Raw genomic sequence first — 25,679 nt, 5'->3', positions numbered from 1 at the left:
GCCATGGGCTGGGAACTGCAGCGGGAGTGGATCAAGGGTTGGACTTGATGATCTCTAAGGTCCCTTCCAACCCAGCCAGTTCTATGATTCTATGATTCTATGATGGGGTATTTTGAGAGACAGTTTTGTCTTGGTGCTTTTTATGTCCCCTGGAATCTATATATATATTCCTTCCTAGCCTAGGAAGGGTTTAAATGCCACAAGAGCACAAAAATCCACCTGGACTCCAGACTGGCTGATGTGTGGGGGAGCAGCTCTGGCAGCTCCACCTCACCTGTGCTACAGCTCTGCAGCTACACACAGCATCTCACTCCTTCTCATGATGGAAATCTCATGTCCTGGACACTTAGAGAAGAATGACAGCACCCAAGGGATTTAAAGGGCCTTTTCATTTCTTAATTTAGGCAGCACTACTTGGTTGTCCGACAGACAGGCTCATTCCAGTGAACTTTGGAATCCAGTTTAAATGTCACTTCAGACTATTTTAAAAATTAAAACAAAGCACAATATTCATCTATACGCTGCTTTTCTGGGCTGTTTATATCTTTTGGATGTTGGGTGCATTTTCTGAGCCTTGTTCCAGCCCTGCTAGAAGTCAGTCCCTGTATTATTAAGCATTATTACAAGACTTCATGCACTGTAATACTGGTGGCAAACAAGCAACCACTTGTTCTTGTCACTAAGACTATATTCACCTCCAGAGTTCTGGGACAAGATGCTTGCATTCTGTGCTACCCAAACCAACTAAAAAAACCCTCAAACTTCAGGAAAAAGGCTCTGTTTATTGTTGCACAAGAGACCTTTTGCTCCAAAGCCTTCAGCTTCACAAATCACTTCCAAAACGTTCCTCAGAGAACCAGCCAGCCATTTCAACGTGGCCACACCACAACAGCTTTCCTCTAAGTTGTGTTTTCTCAGGATTTCTGAGGTCTCCTACCAAGTGTGAGGCTCAGGGACCTTTGCATCCCATGGCTGGAGTGCCAGCATCCTGCAACAGGAGCTTTTCCCAGGCATGAAATCCTTCTGACTCTTGGAGCAAGTGGGAGGCCCTTCTTATCCTACACTTGAGGGATCTATGCTCATGGATACACCATACCTAGTACTTAGTATAGAGGTTATATAGAGATTAAGAAGCCTGACTCCTTCCAAAATTCAACATTCATTTGGTTTTTTTTTATTTCTCCCTTCTTCTTTCAACTCATTCCCAGCATGGGCTTAACAATTAGGTACTAGCAGTCATCCCTGATTGCTATTTATTATTTCTGTCAGACCTGGATGTTCCCTCCCTGCCCAGTGGTTAATTTTGCCAACTAACCCCTGGAGTGATCCTCTTCCCTTGGCTATAATAAATCTCTTCTGCAAGAGGCACTCTGTTGAGCCCCATGAACACCTCCAAAGACTGAGTGTCTGGAGAAGCCAGGGATTATTAGGAATAAGAACAAAAGGGGATGCTTCAAAGTGACCAAAAATATGGGGGATTTTTTTTTATTTAAAAAAACAAACAACCCAAACACCCAGCCCTTCCCCTCCTCCAAAGGAAAGCAAGTAAAGATGAGGAAAGGGACAAAAAGAAAAGGAAATGTTAAAATAAACATACTGGGGCAATGAAGGACACTAAACTGCAGCACTAGATCCCACCTCTATCCTCTTCTCTAACAAATGAAGATAATGACTGTGAATCTTAAAACTATGGGGAAAAGCTTAGCCTTACATATAGACAACCACAGTCCCTCACAGCTGGGGCTTTATCATGCCCTTCAGAAAAAAATACTTGTTTTAAATCAACAAGGAAAAAGAGTTGCAATAACCTTGGTGTTTCCATAGACATGTAAGCCTGGAATAGCAGCAAAAAATTAAAAAAAATGTGCCAGAAACAAAAATGTTACTTCTGTAGTCACAGCTTATTGCTTATATTGGCTCCAAACTTGAAAAGGAAAGAGCAAATTGCATCTGTTGTCAGAGTAATTGCAGATTTGATCTTGATTTGTCCAAATCCTTATCAACATGATGGTCACTGAGATGGGGAACATAAGCTCCTTCTTCTTGCATTCTAACAGGTATCAGGTTTGACTTCTCTATGAGGGCAAGCTCAGTTTGCATGGTTGCCTGCTAAAGTTAAATTTGCCAGCTTTTAGTGAAAAACCATTGCTTCTTCAGAAATAGTGGACTTTAAAGAAATAAAAATGAACGAATAAAATAAAGAGCAAAATTGTCTGGGTAGGATGCAATAGATCAATGGTGAAAGCCTCCTTCATCTATCTTATTCTGTCCCAGGTATTTACCATATGTAATTCAGTGAAGAGCTCAAAAAAAAAAAAAAAAAAAAAAAAAAGCCATGCTGACTCTGAATTCTTCTTGGCTTGTAGCTTGCCATTAGCAATAGGGCTGCCAGTTTTTGTTTTATCCCTCATCAACTCAAACCAATCTGGGCTGCTTGAAAGCAAGCAGGTGAGATGGTCCAGAACTTGAAGAGGAGTAAAAATCCTCTGTGCCACACTGAGACCTCCCAGAGCCAAAGAGCTTCAAGGTCCCAAGATAGGGAATGCAAGGAAGCACCTGCTCTGCAATCCCTTCAAACAAATCTGTTACTGGGAGAGAAGTTCTATGGCATGCCAGCTACAAATAAATGGTACAATAACTGATTTAGTTCCTATTGCCTTTGTCCCAGAGATGCCAGCAGCTGCCCTTGTCACCCCTGGGAGCTGATGTAAACTAGCAAGATGGACAGCTTGGTTCTCCCTCCTGTCTGGTTTAGCCACAAGGTAAGCAAAGCAGCAATTACAGCAACTGAAAGATCAATTACAGCAACTGCAAGAGCAGAACAGGAGTGTCATGACTGCACAAATCAAGCAGCAAACTGCTCAGCACTGATATCTCATCCTCTGCCCTGTCAAGTCAGAGGCAAGCTTGATCCTGCCTTGCAGATAAAGACAAAAGCAGCAAGATTAACAAAACTTTTTTTTAAAAAAGAATAAATAAATTAAAAGCTTGGAAAACTTCCTACTAAAGCTATGCAAATAGCCACTGACTATGAGAACAAGCATAGGAGGAGACCTAGCAAAGGAACACTTTATTACATGGTGCCACCACAGCAGCAGTGTAGTTAAGAGACTATTAAACTGAACTAAAATAAAACTATTAAAATAAAATGTCTTGGATAAAATTATAGCAGGCATAACACTGCCCCAAAATTACCTGGCCAGGAACTTTCTCACAGAAATTGGCGTTGGCTGCCCATCCAAACCCTGCTCGTGGCCTCACTCTCTGGTTTCCACAGAATATTAAAAATGAAAACCTGCCCAAAGGCTGCAATGAAGTAGGAGCTGGTGTCACCAGAGCCTCAGCCACTCTCAGACACTCCTGAGGAAACACAGAGCAGATGCTGAGGGGTTCACTCCCTCATTTTCAGCTCAAAGAAAACACCTGAATAGATTTTTTCACTCACATGGGAATACATTCCCTTCAATGACCCTGAGGAAAATTCCCTTCAATTTCCCTGAGGAAAAAAAGTCTCAAGGTATGGATTTCCTTTAGGTCCTTGGACATCTCTCTCTCTTTTTCCTTGTTTTCCTTGGCTCACCAAGCCTGATATTTTACTGGGACGGTTGGGATTCCCAGACACATCCTCCCTGTGCCCATGCAGCACACTGAAACACTTCCATGTACCTTGAGCAGAGGCAGAAAATCATACAAATGGCTGGAAAATAACTAAATCCTGATTCCTCAGTTACCAGGATCCTACACAGAGCTCTGGGAATGTCTGCTCCAGAGATCCTGACACTTAAAACCTGGGATTCCCAAAGGTTCTCTCCAAAATGACAGAGCTTGGAGCCATCATGCCAAGAAGGTGACAGAATTCCAGTGCCATTCAGACCTGGTTTCTATAGGAATCTCCAACCAAACCACTGCCAGAGGGTTTTGTGCAGTTGCTTGCAAAATTAGATTTTATCTGTACAAAGGAGATGCTGAAATCAGGGACACACAACTTCCAGACACACTTTCTAGGTCATATGCATTTAGTTTCCTCACAAATGGCTGAGTTTTTCTCTGCACACAATAGGAATCAGAAATCTATTCCCAAAAGACACTTTAATGGTGCAGTGGGTTTACCCACAATCAATTCCTCTGAAGAGGTCATGGCTCAGTGGAAATTTACACATCAAATAAAGAGAGTGCCTACATCCCCACAAATCAATGTGGATTTTTTTCTGCCCCCACATCAGAAGAAATACCACAAACTGCAATTTGTCTCATAGCCTCATTAGAGCTCCTGAACAGCTAAAAAAAAATATAAATGTACCTTGATGACTTCACAGCCTCTATAGAAGTGTAGCAACCTCCCCAGACATGCCTGAACCCAGCTTTTAACAGTGGTCTGCTACTCCCCAGATCATTCAAACCTAGAATTAGCTGCCAGCTCCAGGCTGAGATGATGCCAGCTCTGTCCCAAACCCAGTTCCTGGCCCAGTATGGAAAGCAAGCACACAGTTGGTGATCAGGCTGGGTTTGGCTGCAGTAAAACTGTGGTCACACTATTAAACATCACTCAGGTACCAGGTTTGTGTACACAGGGTGAGCAACTGGACTGGAATGAATCCTTAGGCTACAGCACAAGGGACCAGATATTAAAGGGGATGAGAAGTCATTCAGGCTTGTTAGAGATGGCATAAAGCAGCCTATGCAGCCCTTGTTTTAGACACCTACAATATTTTAAAATATCTTTCCAAGATGCTTTACCCATTTCAGCAGAGCAAAAAAAATAACTCTCTTGATTCTGCCGTTCTCACAAGCATCTACATGGAGGTGGGAAGGAAAGTGAGGTCACCATAAGGTAAGATCATTTTGTATTTCCAGAGTTTGAAAATAAACACTATATCTGTAAAAGAAACCATAAAGATTATAAGATAATTCTGTATCCTTGAAGATATGCTGTCTACTTTGCAGGTGTCAGAAGACAAGATTTTCATACAGAAGCAATACCAAATAAATCAAATTTGTGGAGAGATCATAACTGCCCAAAACAAATTGGTTTTACACTTTTCATGACTTGGCATTCTATCCAGACTTGCAAGGAAAATTTCTTACTGTCAAGCAGTTGAGATCTCCCTACATTAGTTTAAATTCAGTATTTTCTCACTTCAAATTACTGTTCTTAAACAGGATTTCTAGTGTCTGGACTCCAGAAGTTCTTGCTCTGAGCTGGCAGCCTGACCATACAATTATTGTCATTAGGGATGAATGATGTTCATGAAACACTTTTCTACCAAGTTCAAACTCTCATAACACATGCAAGAATGGCTGCTGAGCATTTTTGTTCTGGAAAACCATCTCTTAAGAGAGATGGAAAAATTTTGAGATCAATATATTCCTGTGTGCTTGATTCAATGTGTAACCTAGCCATGACTTTCAGAATGTCAGAACTGGAACTCCCAGATTTTATTTTTAAAATCCTCCATCATTTGACAGTAAATTTGATTCAGCTGAACCCAGTTAGCAGAGCAGAAAGTTCTTTTGTGCTAATTTAGCAAGCAATTGTGCTTGCTAAACTAAACCATGAAGGAAGAAAATCTGAGCACAGCCACAGCTCAGATCCAAGACGGCCAAGAACTCCAAGGAGCTTATTTGATGTGATGGATTGGCTGTCTGCATTTCAGTCAATGTATCTGGAAAAGTTTCAGATGAAGTGTGAAGGCAAGAAACTAATCAGAACAAAATCACTTCCAGAACTCTTTCCACACATCATTTGCTTTTAGCCTAAAAGTGAACACTGAAGGAAGCTGCATAAAGTTATGGTCATGTTTAGACACCCCAGTTGCTGATCACCCGAGTCAGACTCCTGAATATGTGGCTGCAAAGTCAGGTGGCAACCTCCCAACACCCTGCAAACATTTTTCTATCCCAGCATCCTGCCCAGGAGAGGAACAGCTGCCTCCAATCTCTCCACTGGGATGTCTGACAAGATAAAACCATTACTGCAACACAAAGACCTTGAAGACAAGTATGCCTCATTTTCAGTATGGGTTAATTTCCACCCAGCCCAGGGATGACCAAAATTTTTTTTTCCCTGCAGTTATCATTCAGACATATCCAATGCATTTTTACATTCATCAGGAGGTTTGTTTTTTGGTTTTTTTTCCAATTTTTGCATTGTGCAAAGAGAAAGGAAGAGTTTCGAGTACCAAAAAGTAACATGATGTGACTCAACCTTTTTTAACACCTAGAAGCTTTCCACAGAACCATCTGGGGTTTGAAAGAAACAGATTTCCTCAAAACCAGACTACTTATTCACAATACAGTTACTCTAACAAGTACAAGAAACCATTCTGAAATGCACCTAAATACATGAAAGAGAAAGAAGAACTGATCTTGACTTCTCTTTAAAATGAGGACGAATTGATAAAAATTCATGTCAGGTGAGTGGTGGTATGAGTTTTGTTTTGTTTGCTCTGATCAACACAGATTTTTTGATCAGAGAGACAGCTGGTACCATCTGAAACCAAAACCCTTCTTGACTGTACTTACATGTGAGGACTGAGCTCATAGAAGTTTCGGTTTCTGTATTCTTCCACTTTCTCTGGAGTATAAATGGGGAGAGAACTGTAGGGGTTTATTGATATCACCACGCTGCCAATGTATGTCTGTGAAGGAGAACAAAGAAATTATTGTGTTTTTTTTTTCTTTTTAACGTACTTTTGCTGCTTATACATTATTCTTCCAGTTAATACTTATGCAAAAACAAACAAAAAAAAAGCCTACTGGTAGCAATAAGTAGCTACATGCACTCTGATACACCTTTTAGGTCTCATTTGATCACTGTGGGATATCAAGTGGCAATTTCTGCATGACTGAAAGCCTCTTAGGAACACTTTTTTTATAAGAAAGCCCAAAGGTACAATATTTCTGTGACTAATTGACATGGGGGAGGGAAAGGGAAAAGGACACATGCTCATGAAGAACCAACTACATGGATGGAGGCTGAAGGAGCTGGGATTGTTCAGTTTGAAAAAAAGACTACAGAGGGACCTTTCAGCTGCCTCCCAACACCTGAAGGGAACCTAGAGGATGGCTGGAGAGACACTTTTCATAAGAGTGTCCAGAGGCACAAGAAGAAATGGACTTAAACTGAAGGACAATGGGTTTAGACTGAATTATATTAGGATGAAGTCCTTCAGTATGAGTGTGGTGAGACTCTGGAACAGGTTGGTCTGAGAAGATGTGGATGCCCTCTGCCTGGAGGTGTTCAAGGTAGGGCTGGATGTGGCTTTGAGCATCCTGGGCTGGATGAGAGGTGTCCCTGCCCATGGCAGGGAGGTTGCAGTAGATGATCTCTAAGGTCCCTTCCAACCTCAGCCATTCTACTATGCTGTGATCCATGGCAAGTGTCACACAAGCTTTGCTGCAGCCCTTGGGTACTCCTACAAAACCAGAGAAGGGGAAAAGCAAGAGTTGTAACACACTGCCTCACCCAAGGAGGGGCTTCATGACATCTCTTCAAAGCCCTGGGCACAGAACTGCTTCCCAGGGGAGGAACCTGAGGGCTGATAACCCCTGAGAGGTTTCTGTCAAAGGAGAGATGCACTGCCAGGATTCACAGCAAAGCTCTGCCGTGGTTCTTTGGCAGACACGAGGTGTCATTTTTATTTCCAAATTCATAGAATCATAGAACTGGCTGGGTTGGAAGGGACCTTAGAGATCATCAAGTCCAACCCTTGATCCACTCCCGCTGCAGTTCCCAGCCCATGGCACTCAGTGCCACATCCAGTCTCTTTTGAAATATCTCCAGACACAGAGAATCCACTACTTCCCTGGGCAGCCCATTCCAATGTCTGATCACCCTCTCCAGAAAGAAATTCTTTCTAATCTCCAACCTAAACCTCCCCTGGCACAACTTGAGACCGTGCCCTCTTGTCTTGCTGAGAGTTGCCTGGGAAAAGAGCCCAACCCCCCCTGGCTCCAACCTCCTTTCAGGGAGTTGTAGAGAGTGATGAGGTCTCCCCTGAGCCTCCTCTTCTCCAGCCTCAACATCCCCAGCTCCCTCAGCCTCTCCTCATAGGATCTGTGTTGGATCCCTTCACCAGCCCAGTTGCCTTCTTTTGGACCTGCTCTAGGACCTCAATATGCTTGCCACGACCCTTGGAAAGCAGAAGGAGTGATGTGTTCAGTAGGTCCTGTTCACTCCTGAGCTGGCTACAGGCTGATGTATCACACCACAATCACCATGTCAGCCCCTGACATAATCAAGCTGCCTTCATCAAGCCTCCTGCCATGTGCCCTGCAGCTCTCCGTCACCTGCATCCAAATACACCCAAGCAGCAAAAAAGGCATCAAAAACCCCATTCCACCCTGCCTGCTTATCCAAGATTAATTTAAACCCCAATTGTTAGAGATAGTAATACCTCTTTCCACAACCATGAATAAATAACACCTGGTGAAATGCAGTTTGCCAATAAACTTGGATTCCCTGGGAGGTATAAAGGATGTACAGAGAAGTCACAGGCTCCTGGTACTTGGATTGCATTTGCTAGTGACAGTGAGGAGAAAAATAGTGTTTTATCACAGATCACACAAAGTTAGGGGTTGGAAGGGACCTCAAAAGATCATTGAGTCCAACCCCCCCCTGCCAAAGCAGGGTCACCTACAGGAGGTCACACAGGAACACATCCAGGTGGGGTTTGGATGTCCCCAGAGAAGGAGACTCCACAACCTCCCTGGGCAGCCTGGGCCAGGGCTCCCTCACCCTCACAGTGAAAAAGCTTTACCTTTATGTAAATATATATTTTTGTATATATATTTATTTATGTGGAACCTCCTATGCTCAAGCTTGCACCCATTGCCCCTTGTCCTGTCATTGGGCATCAGTGCGGGGATCCTGGCTCCATCCTCCTGCCACTCAGCCTTTACATATTTATAAAAATCAACAATTTTTATAAACCCTCATACTCCTCCAAGCTGAAGAGACCCAGCTCCCAGAGCCTTTCCTCATAGATATCTAGGTCTAGGATTTTAAATGGCTTATTTGCTCTGACACCTTAGCACCTCACAGTCACCCCTGGGATCTCTCCCCACAGTTTTTCTTACAGGGAAGTGCTATAATGTGCATTTTAAATGGGAACAGAGAGGCAAAGAGCCTGAGTTACTCACCAGCAGGTTTATCAGAGCCCTGAATTACCTCCAGAGCTGCAGTCACCAAAATATTCATTGCTGTAATCCTTGCCTATCTAAATTTCATGTCAGCAGAGCAATTTTCTGCTAAATGGTAACCAAATGTGGTCCTGAGCAGAAAGCCAGAAGAGTAAGATTTCCCATTTTACATAGCACATCTATGCACAGGCAAGCTGGGAACTCACATATTTTTGTCTTCCACATAAAACAGAGTTAAAGAAACAAACATGAGGCTTCGAAAGACTCTCCCCTAAGTTCATCTCTGTAGTGTTTCCTACCCACTGGATGAAACAGAAGCAGGCAGGGCTGACAGTTCATGATAAAACTGCTGCTACAACAAAACACAAGACTTAAATTCATGAGGCTGAAGGCTCACCATTTCCAAACAACCCATATTTACTCATCTCCTTTGGAACTAACCTAAAACTTCCACAGAACATTTCTCCCCACCATGCACCTGAGCCCAGAACAGCTCAGATGCCCTCGGACCAGGATGGTTTCACCCTCAGAGCCCACGCAGAGCGCTCAGAGGGGAGGAAGCCTGGAGGTGCCTCACATCCATTTGGGGCAGGATGTCCCCAAAAAAGGGACAACTCCAACCTTCCACCCAGGAGGGAAATACCCCCAAAGGCACTCAGATCCAGCCTGCTGAGAAAATCCCCCCAAAAGTAAGATTTATGCTTCTTTCCAAACCACGCCACAGTGCACGCTCGTATATATTTTACTCAAATTGTAAAGAATTCTTCTGGTTTTGTGGTCATCCTCCCCCTAAGGAGGAAAGTGGTTTTTATCTGTGTCTAATCTCTTTGGCTGAACAAGAAGAAAATGTAAAAATTGCCTTTCTAGAGTGTTTACTTTGCTCTCTCAACACATGCTGCTTTGGCGAGTGGTGAGCTTACAGATTCTTGGCAAGAACAACAGAACCTCAGGAGTCAGTAGCTTTGTGCATGGACACCCCAGTTAGGACTATTTCATGATAAAACATTAATAAATCAACTTGTTTCCTCCTTAATCTTAAGATTTTGTGAATTCCGCCTATTGTGAAATCAGTGCTGGAAAGTATCAGGAGAAGACAGATGAAGGTCAGATCTAGAAGATGGTATTTTGAAGCAGGAATTTTCTTTGGAACTCAAAGACTTGCCCTTTTCAGCTATTCTGCTACCATAATAGCAGACAACTTAATTGCTGAGTTCCTCGAAGTACTCTGAAGTGCCAAGGAAAATGAGTGAAAGGGAAAACCTTGATTTTTAATTTTGAATAAAAGCATTTGAATGAGATTTATTTAGAACCATCTCTTCATAGCTAAGTATTGCTTAGACAATGTATTTTGGGATTTCAAGTCAGCTGCTTACTGTCAGACATGAACAACTACAGAACATTTCCTAAAATACCAATATTTCAAAAGACTACATAGAAACAGACATAATCGTGTTCATTTTAAACACCAATGCCAAAGCATGCCAATAAATCAGAGTTCTTGTGAGCAGCTTTGCAGCAAAATCAAATAATTTTCCTCTTCTGAAAATGCCAGTATCTCAAAGCTGATGCCTAAGAGCTGCTTGCTACTGGTGGTCTGTGAGATTCCACAAAACAGGGATAAACAGATCCGGAAAATAGCTTTCCCACATAACTTCTGCCTTCCCACCAGAACTCTATTATAAACAAACAAAATAAATGGCTTAAATCCTTGAGCAAGTGACAAGCAGAGAAAGACAAGCACAGAAACATTCCTGTGCTGAAAGCAGAAATCCTAAGAGTAGTGGGAGACCATACCATGGAACCCCAGGGACCACAGAAAGCCTTCATTTTCCCTCTTTAAGGAAAAAAATGAAACCCCAGAGGAATGGCCTCGTGGTGATGAAGGCACAGAATGCAGTCAGGAGATATGATTTCCTTCTTGGCTTTGATACACTCTTGTTCTGCACGTTTGGACAAGATCTGCCTCCTCAAGTTTTGCTAACTAGAGACTCCTGAGAATTCTCCTTCCTCCAAATTTTGACTTTATTGTAGGTTCTGCCTCCTTGGTGTGTTTGTCCAGAACCCAAACCAAAAGGACTCTCCCCCACTGATTATCAGTGCATCTGGCATGTGGCACAACAACTCACGTTTCATCCCTGGAAAAGAGCATTCAAACATCAACACATCCTGCACTCTCCACCCAAAAACAAGGCAGGCAACTCACTCCTGTGTTGAGTGAAGGGTTTAAGACCCAGAGTATGGAGGAAACTCTGGAAAAGCTGGTAGTATTTGTTACATCATGTCTAAGTCCTGCTGGAGATGTGACATCGACATCCGAGACACTTGGACACCTCATTTTCTCCACTTAGTACTGAAAGTAAACACAACCACTTGGGGCAAGATGTTACTTCTACTTCAAGCTTGTACCTGCCTTCTAAGGCCTTCTGGGCCTTTCTAATCCCAGAAGCTTTAAGGATGGTTTAGGAAAAGGCTTGGAATAGAAAGACAGCACAAGGCTCCCATTGTTCAGGAGAAACCTTCAGGCAGCAGCAGCCTCTTCCCAGCCAAGGGCTGGGGAAGCTCTTGCTAGAAAGTGGCAAAATGCCAGTCTGGACCTTTTCAGCTGAGAGAGAGGTTGGAAAAACCTTCCAGAGAGCCCAGCTAAGGTCCCTAAACACCTCTGCAGCCAGGATACACAAGCAGTGCCATGAAATGGGATACACAGGGAAGAGGCAGCACAGTCCAGCTCAAGGAGGGAGCCTTCAGTAGGACACTCATGGAACATACAGGAGAATATTTCACCCTCATATTCACGAGGTTATTTTTCCTCTTGGCAAAGTTATTCTTGCAATACCCCAAGGGCCCAGATCATGGCTGGAGCAGGAATGTTATCAACATGGTATCAATATCATTAAAAGTACCATTAAAAGCTTCCTGGATCTGTGGGTTCCTCTGCAAAAACCCTTGTGCAGAATTTAAAATCATGAAGCAGCTCTACACAGATTTGCTGCAGACCTCCTGGAAATGTGCTCTACATCATTCTGGAAGCTCTGTTAAAAAAAAAAAAAAATACCAAAAAACACCACTTTTTACCCATGGTAGCCTACAACAGTCCAGAAAAAATTGCTGCTACACAGAAGTGCCTCCTGCTGTAAAATGTCCAATTGCTAATGTGCCCTGCAAATATGCTGAACTCCCAGGGCTCAGGAAGGTTGCCCTGTTTACTTAACTTTTAAACACTGGAGCATAAAGATAGAAAATAAATTCTAGAAAAAAAAAAAATTGCTTGTGTGGATACCAAATCTTTCTTTTATGCAGACCAAATTTTAAGACTCCAGACTTGTGTAATTCACATTTCTTGGGTTCCGATCATTTTGAACAGTTTGTGATCACACCACACTCAAACAATCAGTCAAAACGAGACACACTGAAGCAGGATCAAAGTGTAAAGGAGATTTTTGGGGAACAAACCCAGAACCAAGGATTGGGCAGCACTGTTTCAGGGTGGGCGGGAGGGGATATGGGGGCTGTGTTTTGGTTTTGTGTTGGCTTTTTTTTTTTTTTTTTAACGTGACGCATACAAGATTATCTTTCTCATATAATCTCATTTTCATCTGCTTTTGCCTGAATTACTGTGGTTCTGGACCTTGCCAGCTCACAAGCACACGTGCCGCTGCATGCCCAGAAGAGCTGAGGCCAAGGGGATGGCAGCCACAGAGGGAGCCTGTACTTACACGTCCCCAGTTTGCTGAACTGTCTCAAACTTTAAGACAACATTCAAAATTTAAGACAGTAATGTTACCCCAGAAAAACATTTTAATACACATTAGCAGCTGGATTAATGCACTATTAAAATATCATCTCTTGTTTCAACAATCCCGCTGTGGGCTCCAATTTGTTTTTCACTATGGTTGGCCACAGGAAAATGCCTAAATGCACCCTGCTTCTGCACTGGGGGTTTTTTTTTCAGGTCAGAAACAACATCAGCAAAGCTACAAGACTGTCAGAAACGAGTAAGTACAAGACTAAAAGCAAACCCACCCTAAACCATTTTTTATCAACTGTTTCTGTGGCTTTGATTCCCTTGTGTATTGCAATGTAGGTGTTTGGTGGAGAGGGATGGGCTGGGTTCTTGAAAAACACACAAACAAATAAACTGGGATCTCACCCGGCAATACTCCAGGGGTTGGCCTGTGCTGTTTCATGACAGCACAGAAAAAAATTCACTCTACCTGTGATCATAGAATCACAGAATTGGCTGGATTGGAAGGGACCTCAGAGATCATCAAGTCCAACCCTTGATCCACTCCCCCTGTGGTTCCCAGCCCATGGCACTCAGTGCCACATCCAGTCTCTTTTGAAATATCTCCAGACACAGAGAATCCACTACTTCCCTGGGCAGCCCATTCCAATGTCTGATCACCCTCTCCAGAAAGCAGTTCTTTCTAATCTCCAACCTAAACCTCCCCTGGCACAACTTGAGACCGTGCCCTCTTGTCTTGCTGAGAGTTGCCTGGGAAAAGAGCCCAACCACCCCCTGGCTCCAACCTCCTTTCAGGGAGTTGTAGAGAGTGATGAGGTCTCCCCTGAGCCTCCTCTTCTCCAGCCTCAACATCCCCAGCTCCCTCAGCCCTTCCTCACAGGAATTCTGCTGGATCCCTTCACAGCCTCCTTGCTCTTCTCTGGACCTGCTCCAGCACCTCAGTCTCCTTCCTGAGCTGAGGGGCCCAGAACTGGACACAGGACTCAAGCTGTGGCCTCCCCAGGGCTGAGCACAGGGGCAGAATCCCTTCCCTGGACCTGCTGGCCACGCTCTTCCTGATCCAGGCCAGGATGCCATTGGCCTTCTTGGCCACCTGGGCACACTGCTGGCTCCTGTTCAGCTTCCTGGCAATCCAGACTCCCAGGTCCCTTTCTGCCACTCTGTGCCCAGCCTGGAGCTCCCCATGGGGTTGTTGTGTTGAACCTCATCCTGTTGGGATCAGCCCAACTCTCCAGTCTGTCCAGCTCCCTCTGCAGAGCCCTCCTGCCTTCCAGCTGATCCACACTTCCCCCCAGCTTAGTGTCCCTCATCTAAATCATCAATAAAGATATTGAACAGAACTGATCCAAAGGATGCAGCTGCACTTCGCCTTGAGCCAAGGCCTTGGGCTTCAGGGAGCTGGGAGCAGGAGTGGAGCCTCCAGGTACCTCCAGCAAAGCAACCCCAAAGAGCAATGATCAAATGGGAACAACAGGAACTGACAATTTTTTATTTCCTCAGACAGGAGCTTCTGTCTGTGGGGATTTTGCCCATATCCAGCCCTGCAGCATCACACAGCACTGATTCTTAGTTAGCTGAAGAAACTTCTGAGCTTTGAAACCTCTCATCAGCATCTCCCAGCAAATACAGCATCTTCCCATAGGTCCTGATCAGCTCTTGAGAAAATCCAAGTAATCCATGATATCTTTTAGGTAAGAAAGCCAATTTCCACCTCCCACACTGGAAGGGAAGCCAATGCTAAAAATCTCCTTTTCCAAACTCTAGTCTGCAGCAAACTAGAAATACAATCCAGATTCAGCTTTACCCTGAAGAAACCTTCCATTCTCCTGGATATTACTGAATATTTTTTACTGTAATTTGGCTGGAATCCTCTCTAATTATGTTTGTACAAAGGAAGAAATGTAATACTGGGTTTCTGAACAAACACAGCCTATTGCCCATAATGACTACCATCCCTCCTTAGTGGACATTGCATTTTTACCTCTGAAGTGTGGCAAAGTCCCCTTAAAAAAAAAAAGAAACAAAAAATCCTCACCAATCTTGGTAAAATATTCATGTATTAAATGAAGTTATTAATCATCATAGGCAGCCCTGTAAAACCTGGACAGGGCAATAAAGGCTGAATAGGAGACAATTACATAGAAAACCCCATGGTAAGTTCCTGAAATTTGGAAGAAGGGGAGAAAAAAAATCAAGCAAAAGAAAGTGAGGCAACAGTATCCACAACTCAAGCAAAACCACCTTGCTAGAGAGAAAATTCATCAGGAGTGTGCAACCAGGGGCACGTACCAAATATGCTGATGGCTGATCCAAAGACTCAAGAAGAAAAAGCTCAGTGGGGTCACACCAAGGCTGAAGAACATCTACACCCTCCCAAACCATCCCCCCCTGAGACTACCTGTGTCAGAACAAGAGTAACAACAACAAAAGCCCTGCTAAAATACCCCTTGAGAAGGGCTGGATCCTGCGAGTCAGGATGCAAAGAGCAGCAGCCTGTGGGTGACCTGCACCAACCAAGACGAAACCCTTCCATGGAGCTGGAAGCTGGTGGAGATCCCAACCCTGGAGTCAGGGCAGAGCGTTTTGGCAGAGACAGAGACCCAGAGAGCAAGTTGGGGCAGGCACTTGGAGGGGAAGGATGAGCACAAGCTGTCAGGTTTCTCTGCCGAGTTTCTCGAGGGCACAGAAATCTCCCCAGTGCTGAGTGAGTGGTGCTGCCAACCTCACCGTCATTATGACTGCCTCTAATGTTGTTAATTAATGAAGCAGATTAATCAGCTCAGCCACCCGCCTCTCTGGCTGCAGAGGGATGTTTTTGTGCAAACAGAATTCCTCCCACAGGACGCAGTCGCGGGTGAAACCCGCAAAGCAAGCAACCAGCCAAAAGCAGGGAGGAGAAAAACGTAAGGAAAGCTTTTCAAGAACCATCAGTACTTCCTCAGGACTGAAGCAATAACACAGACAGACACAGTGGAGTAAAGTCAAGTGAGAACACTGTCTCCCACAGCATTCTCCTGGAAAAGCTGTCAGCCCGCAGCTTGGACAGGAGCACCCTGTGCTGGGTTAGGAACTGGCTGGAGGGTTGGGCCCAGAGAGTGGTGCTGAACGGGGCTGCATCAAAATGGCGGCTGTGGTGTCCCCCAGGGATCAGTGTTGGGCCCAGTTCTGTTCAATATCTTCACTGATGATTTAGATGAGGGGATTGAGTCCATCATCAGCAAATTCACAGATGATACTAAGATGGGGGGGAGTGTGGATCAGTTGGAAGGCAGGAGGGCTCTGCAGAGGGACCTGGAGAGTTGGCTGCCCCCAAAATATCACAGCAATAGAGCTGAACAGGAAGGAGCTCAAACAAGTGAGGTGCTAAGGTATCAGTGCAAATAAGCCATCTAAAATCCTAGACCTAGGTCTCTATGAGGAAAGGCTCTGGGAGCTGGGCCTCTTCAGCTTGGAGGAGTATGAGGGTTTATAAAAATTGTTAATTTTTATAAATATGTAAAGGGTGAGTGCCAGGAGAATGGAGCCAGGCTCCTCTCAGTGATGTCCAGTGATAGGACAAGGGGCAATGGGTGTAAGCTTGAGCATAGGAGGTTCCACATAAATAAATAAGAAAAAAAAAATATATATATATATACAAAAATTATATGTCCCACAGGATGCAGTCGCAGATGAAACCCACAAAGCAAGCAGTGAGGAGGTCGGCCCAAAGCAGGGATCAGAAAATGTAAGGAAAGCTTTTCAAGAACCATCAGTACTTCCTCAGGACTGAAGCAATAACACTGACAGACACAGTGGAGTAAAGTCAAGTGAGAAACAAAAAGGCTGCCCCCCAAATATCACAGCAGTAGAGCTGAACAGGAAGGAGCTCAAACAAGTGAGGTGCTAGGGTGTCAGTGCAAATAAGCCACCTAAAATCCTAGAGCTAGGTCTCTACGAGGAAAGGCTCTGGGAGCTGGGTCTCTTCAGCTTGGAGGAGTATGAGGGGTGACCTTGTTAATTTTTATAAATATGTAAAGGGTGAGTGGCAGGATGGAGCCAGGCTCCCCTCAGTGATGTCCAGTGATAGGACGAGCTTGCAAGCTTGCAATGGGTGCAAGCTTGAGCATAGGAGGTTCCACATAAATAAATAAGTAAAAATAAATATATATATATACAAAAATTATATATCCCACAGGATGCAGTCGCAGATGAAACCCACAGAGCAAGCAGTGAGGAGGTCGGCCCAAAGCAGGGATAAGAAAATGTAAGGAAAGCTTTTCAAGAACCATCAGTGCTTACTCCCTTTGGAAAAGATGAACACTTGTTTTTCCTAAGCAAAGAGCAAGCTGGAGATGGGAGAGTGTCCGTGCCAATAAAGCACTGGTGAAAAGCTAAGAAACAGCACTCATTCCAAAATAATTTATTATTTCTGTGTGGATAAACTGGGGTGGGGCAGGTTGGGAAAAATCTCCTGCCGTGCTGCAGCCAATCCTAATCTACGTAAAAATCATGTTTTTACAGTACTTGGATGCTTCTGCACCCATTTCTGTTATTTGCCAATCTTTTGTTAATCTTTCTGTTGTGTTTTTATTGCTTGTGAAGTGCACGGAAATCACCTGTAAATGCTCATATGTCACCATCACCTTCATGAAGAACTACACAATATTTTGGGGCAGAGCCACCAGAATAACAGTTCCTGAGGCCCTAGGGGAGGCATTTCCCACACCACCTCCTCTCTTTTTAATAAGCATCACATCAGAAGTAAAAAAAAAAGAAAGAGCGTGCAGGGGAGGAGAAGGCACAGCTCACAGTACACCCCTAGTTTTCTGTGATCCTCAATAATGTTTTCTGATTCTTTTCTGCAGACACTGCACACAAACAAGGGCTTCAAACCCAACACCTAGCATCGGGGGAGCTGTACAAAAGGAAAGGAAACAAAGCACTGTCTTGAGATCCTCCTCCCACGAAGCACTTGAAGGCAAAAAGCAACCAACCTACTGGCTGTGCAAATCTTCCCTCCTGACTCCAAGCAAGTTATAAAGTTTGTTTTGCCAGAGCAGGCGGATGCAAAGGAGCAACAGGATTTGTGCCTGGATAACAAGCAGAGCAAGATTTAGAGGGAGGCAGGATAGTTCTTCTTAGATCCAAAGCTATCACAGGAAATGATGTGTGCCTTGGGCATCCAAACTCTTCTTCACATCTGAAAGAGAAGCAGCAGGCTTCAAGGTCCTAGCCTGTGGCAGCTGCAACAATATTATTACTGCTGCTCAGTAGCTTCCCTAAAAGGAGGAAATTGTTGAGGCACTGCTGGGAAAAAGCACTCAAAATGATGCAGGCATCTCCCAAGGGAGGAAGAGAAGGAGATCTGAGGAAACTCAGGTCCCCTGGGTTCCCTTCACAGGATGGATGGATGGATGGATGGATGGATAGAAGGATGCTCTTCTCCAGCTCTGAAACCACCCTGCCTTCAAGAAACCACTCAGTCACCACACCTCAAACTCCCAGAGGAGTTCAGCCTGGACTCATGGGATAAACACAAATAAAAACATTGAGGGAGAAGAGAGCAGGGCCAAGTCTGGCAGTGGGACAGACTCCTCTGCATGTTACAGACACTGAGCTGCTACCAACAGGCATGCACACAGACAGGAGGTACCCAACACCCCAGGGAAGAACCCTCCCAAACCTAAGAAAAACCAACCAGGGACCCCATCTGGCCACAAAAACAACCTAGGAAAGCCCATCAGGGTAATGCTGACATGAGAATGTAACGAAATGCAGAATAGAGCTGAAGTTCAGCAGTCACTGTTAACACATCAGGATGAAGATTTTCCCAGCAAGTTGCATTTATGTTTCCCAGGACCACAAAACTTTGTTCCTCATGGTGTCACAAGGCCAGTACAGACCAAGACAATTGTGTCACATTCACATAATTCTGTTCTCCACTCTCTTCCTCCAAGTACAGCATCCAGAATACCAGGTACCAGTGCAGCAGCAACAAAGCCACCAGTGTTGGGCCCAGTTCTGTTCAATATCTTTATTGATGATTTAGATGAGGGGATTGAGTCCTTTATCAGCAAATTCACAGACGACACTGAGCTGGGGGGGAGTGTGGATCAGCTGGAAGGCAGGAGGGCTCTGCAGAGGGAGCTGGACAGACTGGAGAGTTGGGTTGATCCCAACAGGATGAGGTTCAACACAACAACCCCATGGGGAGCTCCAGGCTGGGCACAGAGTGGCAGAAAGGGACCTGGGAGTCTGGATTGCCAGGAAGCTGAACAGGAGCCAGCAGTGTGCCCAGGTGGCCAAGAAGGCCAATGGCATCCTGGCCTGGATCAGGAACAGTGTGGCCAGCAGGTCCAGGGAAGGGATTCTGCCCCTGTGCTCAGCCCTGGGGAGGCCACAGCTTGAGTCCTGTGTCCAGTTCTGGGCCCCTCAGCTCAGGAAGGAGATTGAGGTGCTGGAGCAGGTCCAGAGAAGAGCAAGGAGGCTGTGAAGGGATCCAGCACAAGTCCTGTGAGGAGAGGCTGAGGGAGCTGGGAGCTGGGGGTGTTGAGGCTGGAGAAGAGGAGGCTCAGGGGAGACCTCATCACTCTCTACAACTCCCTGAAAGGGGGGGTTGGGCTCTTTTCCCAGGCAACTCTCAGCAAGACAAGAGGGCACGGTCTCAAGTTGTGCCAGGGGAGGTTTAGGTTGGAGATTAGAAAGAATTTCTTTCAGGAGAGGGTGATCAGACATTGGAATGGGCTGCCCAGGGAAGTAGTGGATTCTCTGTGTCTGGAGATATTTCAAAAGAGACTGGATGTGGCACTCAGTGCCATGGACTGGGAACTGCAGCGGGAGTGGATCAAGGGTTGGACTTGATGATCTCTGAGGTCCCTTCCAACCCAGCCCATTCTATGATTCTATGATTCTATGATTCTATGATATGCTTGACAGCAGCTCAGTAAACTCCTAAATACTGTAAGGTAGCTGAAAAAGGAATGAAGCAATAACACAGACAGACACAGTGGAGTAAAGTAAAATGAGAAACAAAAAGGCTGCCCCAAAAATATCACAGCAATAGAGATGAACAGGAAGGAGCTCAAAGAAGCCCACTCCAAGAGCCACACCACCAGAAGGCAGCCACAAAGATGCTCCCTGAGACAGCCAGCACTGAGTTATTATACTGGAATGCCAAATATTTAATATTGCAGTGATAAAAAAAACCCATGTGTTCAGTACCCTAAGAGTGTTCCTGCCCAAAGCAGCCCACAGACTCCACGCACAGAAAACACAAATTAAACACTGACATCAGAGAAAGCTTCTTGTTTTGTTGGAAAGAGCAAAAAGCCAACAAACAATTTGTTGTAAGGAACAAAATGTTGACCTCTGCAAATTTGGGAAGGCTTCAAGAAACAACAAAACTGTGGGGAAAAATGTGCCGGGCAGCAGAATAAAACACTCTCTGGTCTCTAAAGACCTACACAGCACCACTCCCATCCAGACCCCTTCCTCCTCCCTTGCACACACCTAACAAAAATCCAGAAAAAAATAATATCCTGAACCTCTACCACTCCTGAGTATAAATACACCTATTGACAGATGCCCCCCTCCCATTTGTCAGCACCCCAGAACACACAGGAAAAATAATTGCTGAGCTGGACTGGCTGAGAGTATTTTTTGGTCAACTTGGAAAAAAAAAAAAAAAAAAAAAAAAAGTTGAGGGAGGGAGTTCAACCAAAAGAAGTCAAAATTCAGGGGTGACACACAAACTGAACTTGATTCCTGAAGTTTCTCACGCGGTCTCCAGGTCACACATTTTAACCACAGAAACTGCTCCCTGGAACCTTCAAATAATCAACATTGTGTTTTTTTTTTCCTCCTTGCTAACTCCACTGTCCACCAGCTCTGTAAAGCTAAAGCAAAACTCAACCAGGTTTTTGTTACCCATATTTACAGAAAAGGGACTTCTGCAAAAAAAAAAGCGAGGCAAATTTTACCAATGAAAAGCCTGAAGAGTTCCAAAACCACTGTAATAAATAATTACAGGTTTTTAATGAGACTTTTCTTGGTCAGACACACACCAGGCACTTTCAGACGTGCCTGAACTCCAAGATTTCCATTTCCAATCACCACTTGTGTTACCCAATGAGCCCTTTCCCCCCAAGGGATTACTGCAGAATCTGATGGGTTTTAGCAGAATTTTTGGCCAAGTCCAGCCCCACCAGCCTTCGTGCTTATTTTTATAGGCACAGCCTCCAGCTTTGTGCCCTGCTATGCAACCTAACACCCAAGGCCATTAAACTTTCCCTCAAAAACACATAAAATTGAACAACAGGTAATAAAGTTGCACTCTGGTCTTTAACTGTGAGGGGTGTTCTTATAGCTCTGATGGCATCCAACTTTAATGAGAAAAATTAAAATTAGAAAATTAAGAGTTTATTCATTTTTTAAAATTAAATTAAATTAATTTTAAATTAAATTTTCTTCTCATTTTAATTCTTTACTTTTTTCTAAGGGCTAACAGTGACCATGCCCAGGAGAACTCTCAGAGTCCAGATCTGAATGCTCCTGCCAGGGGAGCTCTTATGGATGAAATCTGGAATTTCCAAGGGGTAAACTGAGCTGGAATAGGATCTCCAACATCAAACATACAGCATGGGACATACCTACTGTGAAAGAGACCAGAAAGGCCCAAAATTGCATTTTCTTCCAGAGGAATGAGCCTATTTGTCTTGTCATTTTTGGCTCCAGGGAGAGATTTGGCACTGCTCACTAATGGCTCAAGCTGACTCCCACCTTGACCTCCCAAGACTAGCTAACAGATATCGTTGGAAAGGCTGTAAAATGACCCAGAATTTTCAGGATTTCAGATTTTTCAGGATTTCAGGATTTCAGAATTTAACCAAAATTCAGGTTACAGGTCTCAGGCCTCACAACAAACCCCTCTGAAGGTTATTAGCTGCCATTCTGTTTTAAAACTCACATCTGTAGTCATCAGGCTACAGAAAAGTGCTCAGAAACTGGTGTTAAGTCCTGCTTTACTGCTGTAAAATATTTCAGCTCACCCATACAGCTTCAGTTTGACTTAAGATTTTTTTTTTTTTACACTTGGATGCAATTTTTAGTGATGCTACAACAGGGTGCTGAGATGAGAACAAGCTTAACTCCACAAGAAAGTCATCAAAGGATAAATCCATTGAATTTATCATGATCAGAAAGGATCCTGAGGGGTTTTTTGTGGTGTTTTACAGAGCTGAGGAGCTCTGGGGCCTTTGTAAAGCACCAAGAGCAGCTCTGTCACAGCCCCATTTGGTACCCCCCGATTTTACATGGTTTTACAGGTTTTACATGGTAAAATCCACATCACTTCCAGGTGTAAGAGAGGCTTCCCTGTGCTCAGCTGAGGCTAAAAACAGAAATGCCAAGTGGAGTTTTTGGGAGTGGGCTTTGGGGAGAGGAGAGCAGGTAGGGAATAAGGAGAAAGGAGAAGAGCTGGCACTTGAAAATGAATGTGCAGGTGCTGCTGTGAGCACTGCTCTGGCTGCTCTTGGCTTTAAAAGTTCCCTAAAATACATCCACAGGGGCATGAAATCTGCAGGGCAGCAGGACTCAAGGGGGGAAAAGGGAGGAGAAGGGGGGGAAAGGAGGTAAAAGGGGAGGAAAGGAGGGGGAAAGGAGGAGGAAAGGGGAGGGGAAGGGGGGGGAAAGGAGGGGGAGAGGAGGGGGAAAGGGGAGGGGAAGGGGGGGGAAAAGGAGGGGGAGAGGAGGGGGAAAGGAGGGGGAAGGAGGGGGAAAAAGGGGGGGACAGGGGGGGAAGTGGGGAAAAGGGGGGGAAAAGGGGGGAAAGTGGGGAAAGGGGGAAGAAAGGTGCGAGAAGGGGGGGAAAGGGGGTGAGGGGGGGAAAAAGGGGGGAAAAAGGGGAGAAGAAGGGGAGAAAAAGGGGAGAAAAAGGGGGGAAAGGGGAAGAGGGGAGAAGAGGGGGGAAAGGGGAGAAAGGGGGGGAAAGAGGAGGGAAAAAGGGGAAGAGGGGGAAGAGGAGGGAGAAGGGGGAAAAGGTGGGGAAAAGGGAGGAAAGGGGGAAAAAAGGGGGGGAAAGGGAGGGGGAAAGAAGGGGGGAAAAGAAGTGGGGAAAAGAAGGGGGAAAAGAAGGGGGGAAAAGAAGGGGAGAAAAGAAGGGGGGAAAAGAAGGGGAAAAGGAGGAGAAAAGGGGGGAAAAGGAGAGGGAAAGGGGGTAAAGGGGGGAAAAAGGGGGAGAAAAGGGGAAGGAGATAATGTTCCTCAGGTGGTTTGCAGCATCACAGACTGAGGAACTGGAGTAGCCAGGAGCAGTGCCTGGCACAGAGAGCAGCCTGGATCCTTTGCAGCTCTGGTGGGGTTGGGGAATGGTTTGATACCTGCACAGGTCTGATATGGTTTTGCCTTCCTCCTGTGGGGTCACAAAGGGGACTTGTGGCAGCTTAAGCAACTCAATCACTTGATCAAATAAAGCAGGAGGTTGAAAGGAGGAATGGGTGTGAGCTGCAAGGGGAATAAGTCAGCAGGAAAGGGAGGGAGGGAAGAAGGAAAAGGAAGAGGGGAGAAGGGAGAAAAAAAGGGGGAGAAGGTAGAGAAAGGGGAGAAGGGGGAGAAGGTGAAAGGGGGGAAAGGGGAAAAGGGGAAAAGGGGAAGGGAGAAGGGAGAAGGGAGAAGGGGGAAGGGGGAGAGGGGGAGAGGGGGAAAGGGGGAAAGGGGGGAAGGGGAAGAAGAAGAGAGGGGGAGAGGGGGAAAGCGGGAAAGGGGAAGAGGGAAAAAGGGGGAAGGGGAATAGGAAAAAAAAAGGAAAATAGGAAGAAAAAAGGAAAAAAAAAGGAAAAAAAGAAAAAAAGGAAAAAAGGAAAAAAAGGGAAAAAAGGGGAGAAGGAAAAAAAAAAGGAAAAAAGGAAAAAGCCCCCCCCCAAATATCCCACATTAAACAAAAAAAAAAAACCCAAACCCACCCCCCCAAAAAAAACCCAACCCAAAAATACAAAAAACAAAACAAAACCTGAGATGCTAACAACAACAAAAAAATCCTTTTGTTTTGGCAGCAGTTCCCCCTTCTCAGCAGAGCAGGTTTCAGTATTGGGCTTTCCCAGCTGTAAGGCAAAGGTTCCTACACTGCTCGAAGTGACACCTTGGTGACATAACCCTGCATGGCAGTGCCAGCCCCAGGAACTGGGGAAACAGAGTATTTTCTGTCACTGTCACAAGGAACTGAGTGGTTCAACATGCTTGTGAGCTGGCATGGAATAGCAGATAAAAATCAAACAGATTGCCCATTTGTCATTCACACTGATTTCTTTCAAGGAAAAAGCTCTCTGCTCTAAATTAATCAGGAACATGCAATTAAATACTTTGCAATCCATAGTAGTTGACATGAAAAATAAATAAAACCTTGACAAATCCACTCCTACATGACTTAAAGCAATCCTTGTGAAGAGACTTCTGTCCTCAGTGCTCCAAATATGACTCAAGGATTAGGGAAGGCAATACTATCCTCCTGAATCTCCAGTACAAATAACTCCTTTTCCTTCTCTTCTCCTTCAGATTTTCTTGAGGGGAAGTGGAATGAGATGATTCAGCATCACCCATTTTTACCGGAGGGATTAAGACTACAGAGTTAACCCCAAAACTGATGTGAATAGGAGATAAAAATCAAACAGATTGCCCATTTGTCATTCACACTGATTTCTTTCAAGGAAAAAGCTCTCTGCTCTAAATTAATCAGGAACATGCAATTAAATACTTTGCAATCCATAGTAGCTGACATTAAAATGAAATAAAATCTTGATAAATCCACTCCTACATGACTTACAGCAATCCTTGTGAAGAGACTTCTGTCCTCAGTGCTCCAAATAAAACTTGGAAATATGACACAAGGATTAGGGAAGGCAATACTGTCCTCCTGAATCTCCAGTACAAATAACTCCTTTTCCTTCTCTTCTCCTTCAGATTTTCTTGAGGGGAAGTGGAATGAGATGATTCAGCATCACCCATTTTTACCGGAGGGATTAAGACTATAGAGTTAACACCAAAACTGATGTGAAGCTCGTTAATTATAGAATCCCAGACTGGAAAGCCCTCTGAATTTATCTACCTGCCTGCATTAACATCTAAGGATTATTATCAAGAGGGAACAGACTACACCTTCAAAGAGCAAAAAAAATTTAAAAGGTTTTTTTTTGGGTTTTTTTTTTTTTATGTAACTCCCAAAGGTCTCAGGAAGATGGTTTTAACCATTAAAATCTCTCTACAAATGTAGATCATTTTGGCTTCTTCTCCAAGGAGGCTTTAAAGGAGACTGACAACCCTCATTTTACTTTTATTTTTTGCTTTATCTTAAGTGTTGGTCCAAACTTAAAGAGGTGACACAATAGCAGGAAGGTGCAACTGGGTATTGCCAAGATAAAAGGGAGCAGGCACAGGTGAGTGGAAAAATTAGTCTGGATGACAGACAAGGCAGAGGTACAAAAGCACAGGGAAATATATCCCCAACTGAGGGATAAAAATGGGGGAAAAAAAAAATAATAGATCCTCCCATACTGGAAGATGCAGAGGAAAAACTATAATGAAACCATGGAGGTTCTAATTCTTAGAAAGAAGGAAAAAAATAGTCACACTTAAAAGTAAAAGGGAGGGAGCTAAGTTATAATTAAGTACAGAACACAGCAGTTTGGTTGAAATAAGCTGCAGACACGATTGCTTGCAGATCACAGCCATACTTTGACCTAAATATTTCAGCTTTACTCTGAAAAGACTTTATCTTTCACCAGCAGCCTTGGGAAGTCTCTCCAAATCATGAAGTTCACACAGCCTC

At 44.4% G+C, this 25,679-nt stretch overlaps 1 protein-coding gene across 7 annotated transcripts in view; it reads right to left on the bottom strand.

The window, feature by feature from the left end:
• The window catches only part of MYO1B (myosin IB), a 119,034-nt gene that overhangs the window by 74,431 nt on the left and 18,924 nt on the right, over nt 1–25,679 (bottom strand). For all 7 annotated transcript variants that reach the window (XM_030454309.1, XM_030454310.1, XM_030454307.1 and 4 more), the window contains exon 3: nt 6,523–6,638. In XM_030454309.1, the coding sequence (XP_030310169.1) occupies nt 6,523–6,638 (116 nt within the window). The remainder of the gene's footprint in view (nt 1–6,522; nt 6,639–25,679) is intronic.

The sequence above is a fragment of the Calypte anna genome, chromosome 7 (genome assembly GCF_003957555.1).
Source record: "Calypte anna isolate BGI_N300 chromosome 7, bCalAnn1_v1.p, whole genome shotgun sequence".
Lineage (NCBI taxonomy): Eukaryota > Metazoa > Chordata > Aves > Apodiformes > Trochilidae > Calypte > Calypte anna.
This window is presented reverse-complemented; position numbering and strand designations above follow the sequence as displayed.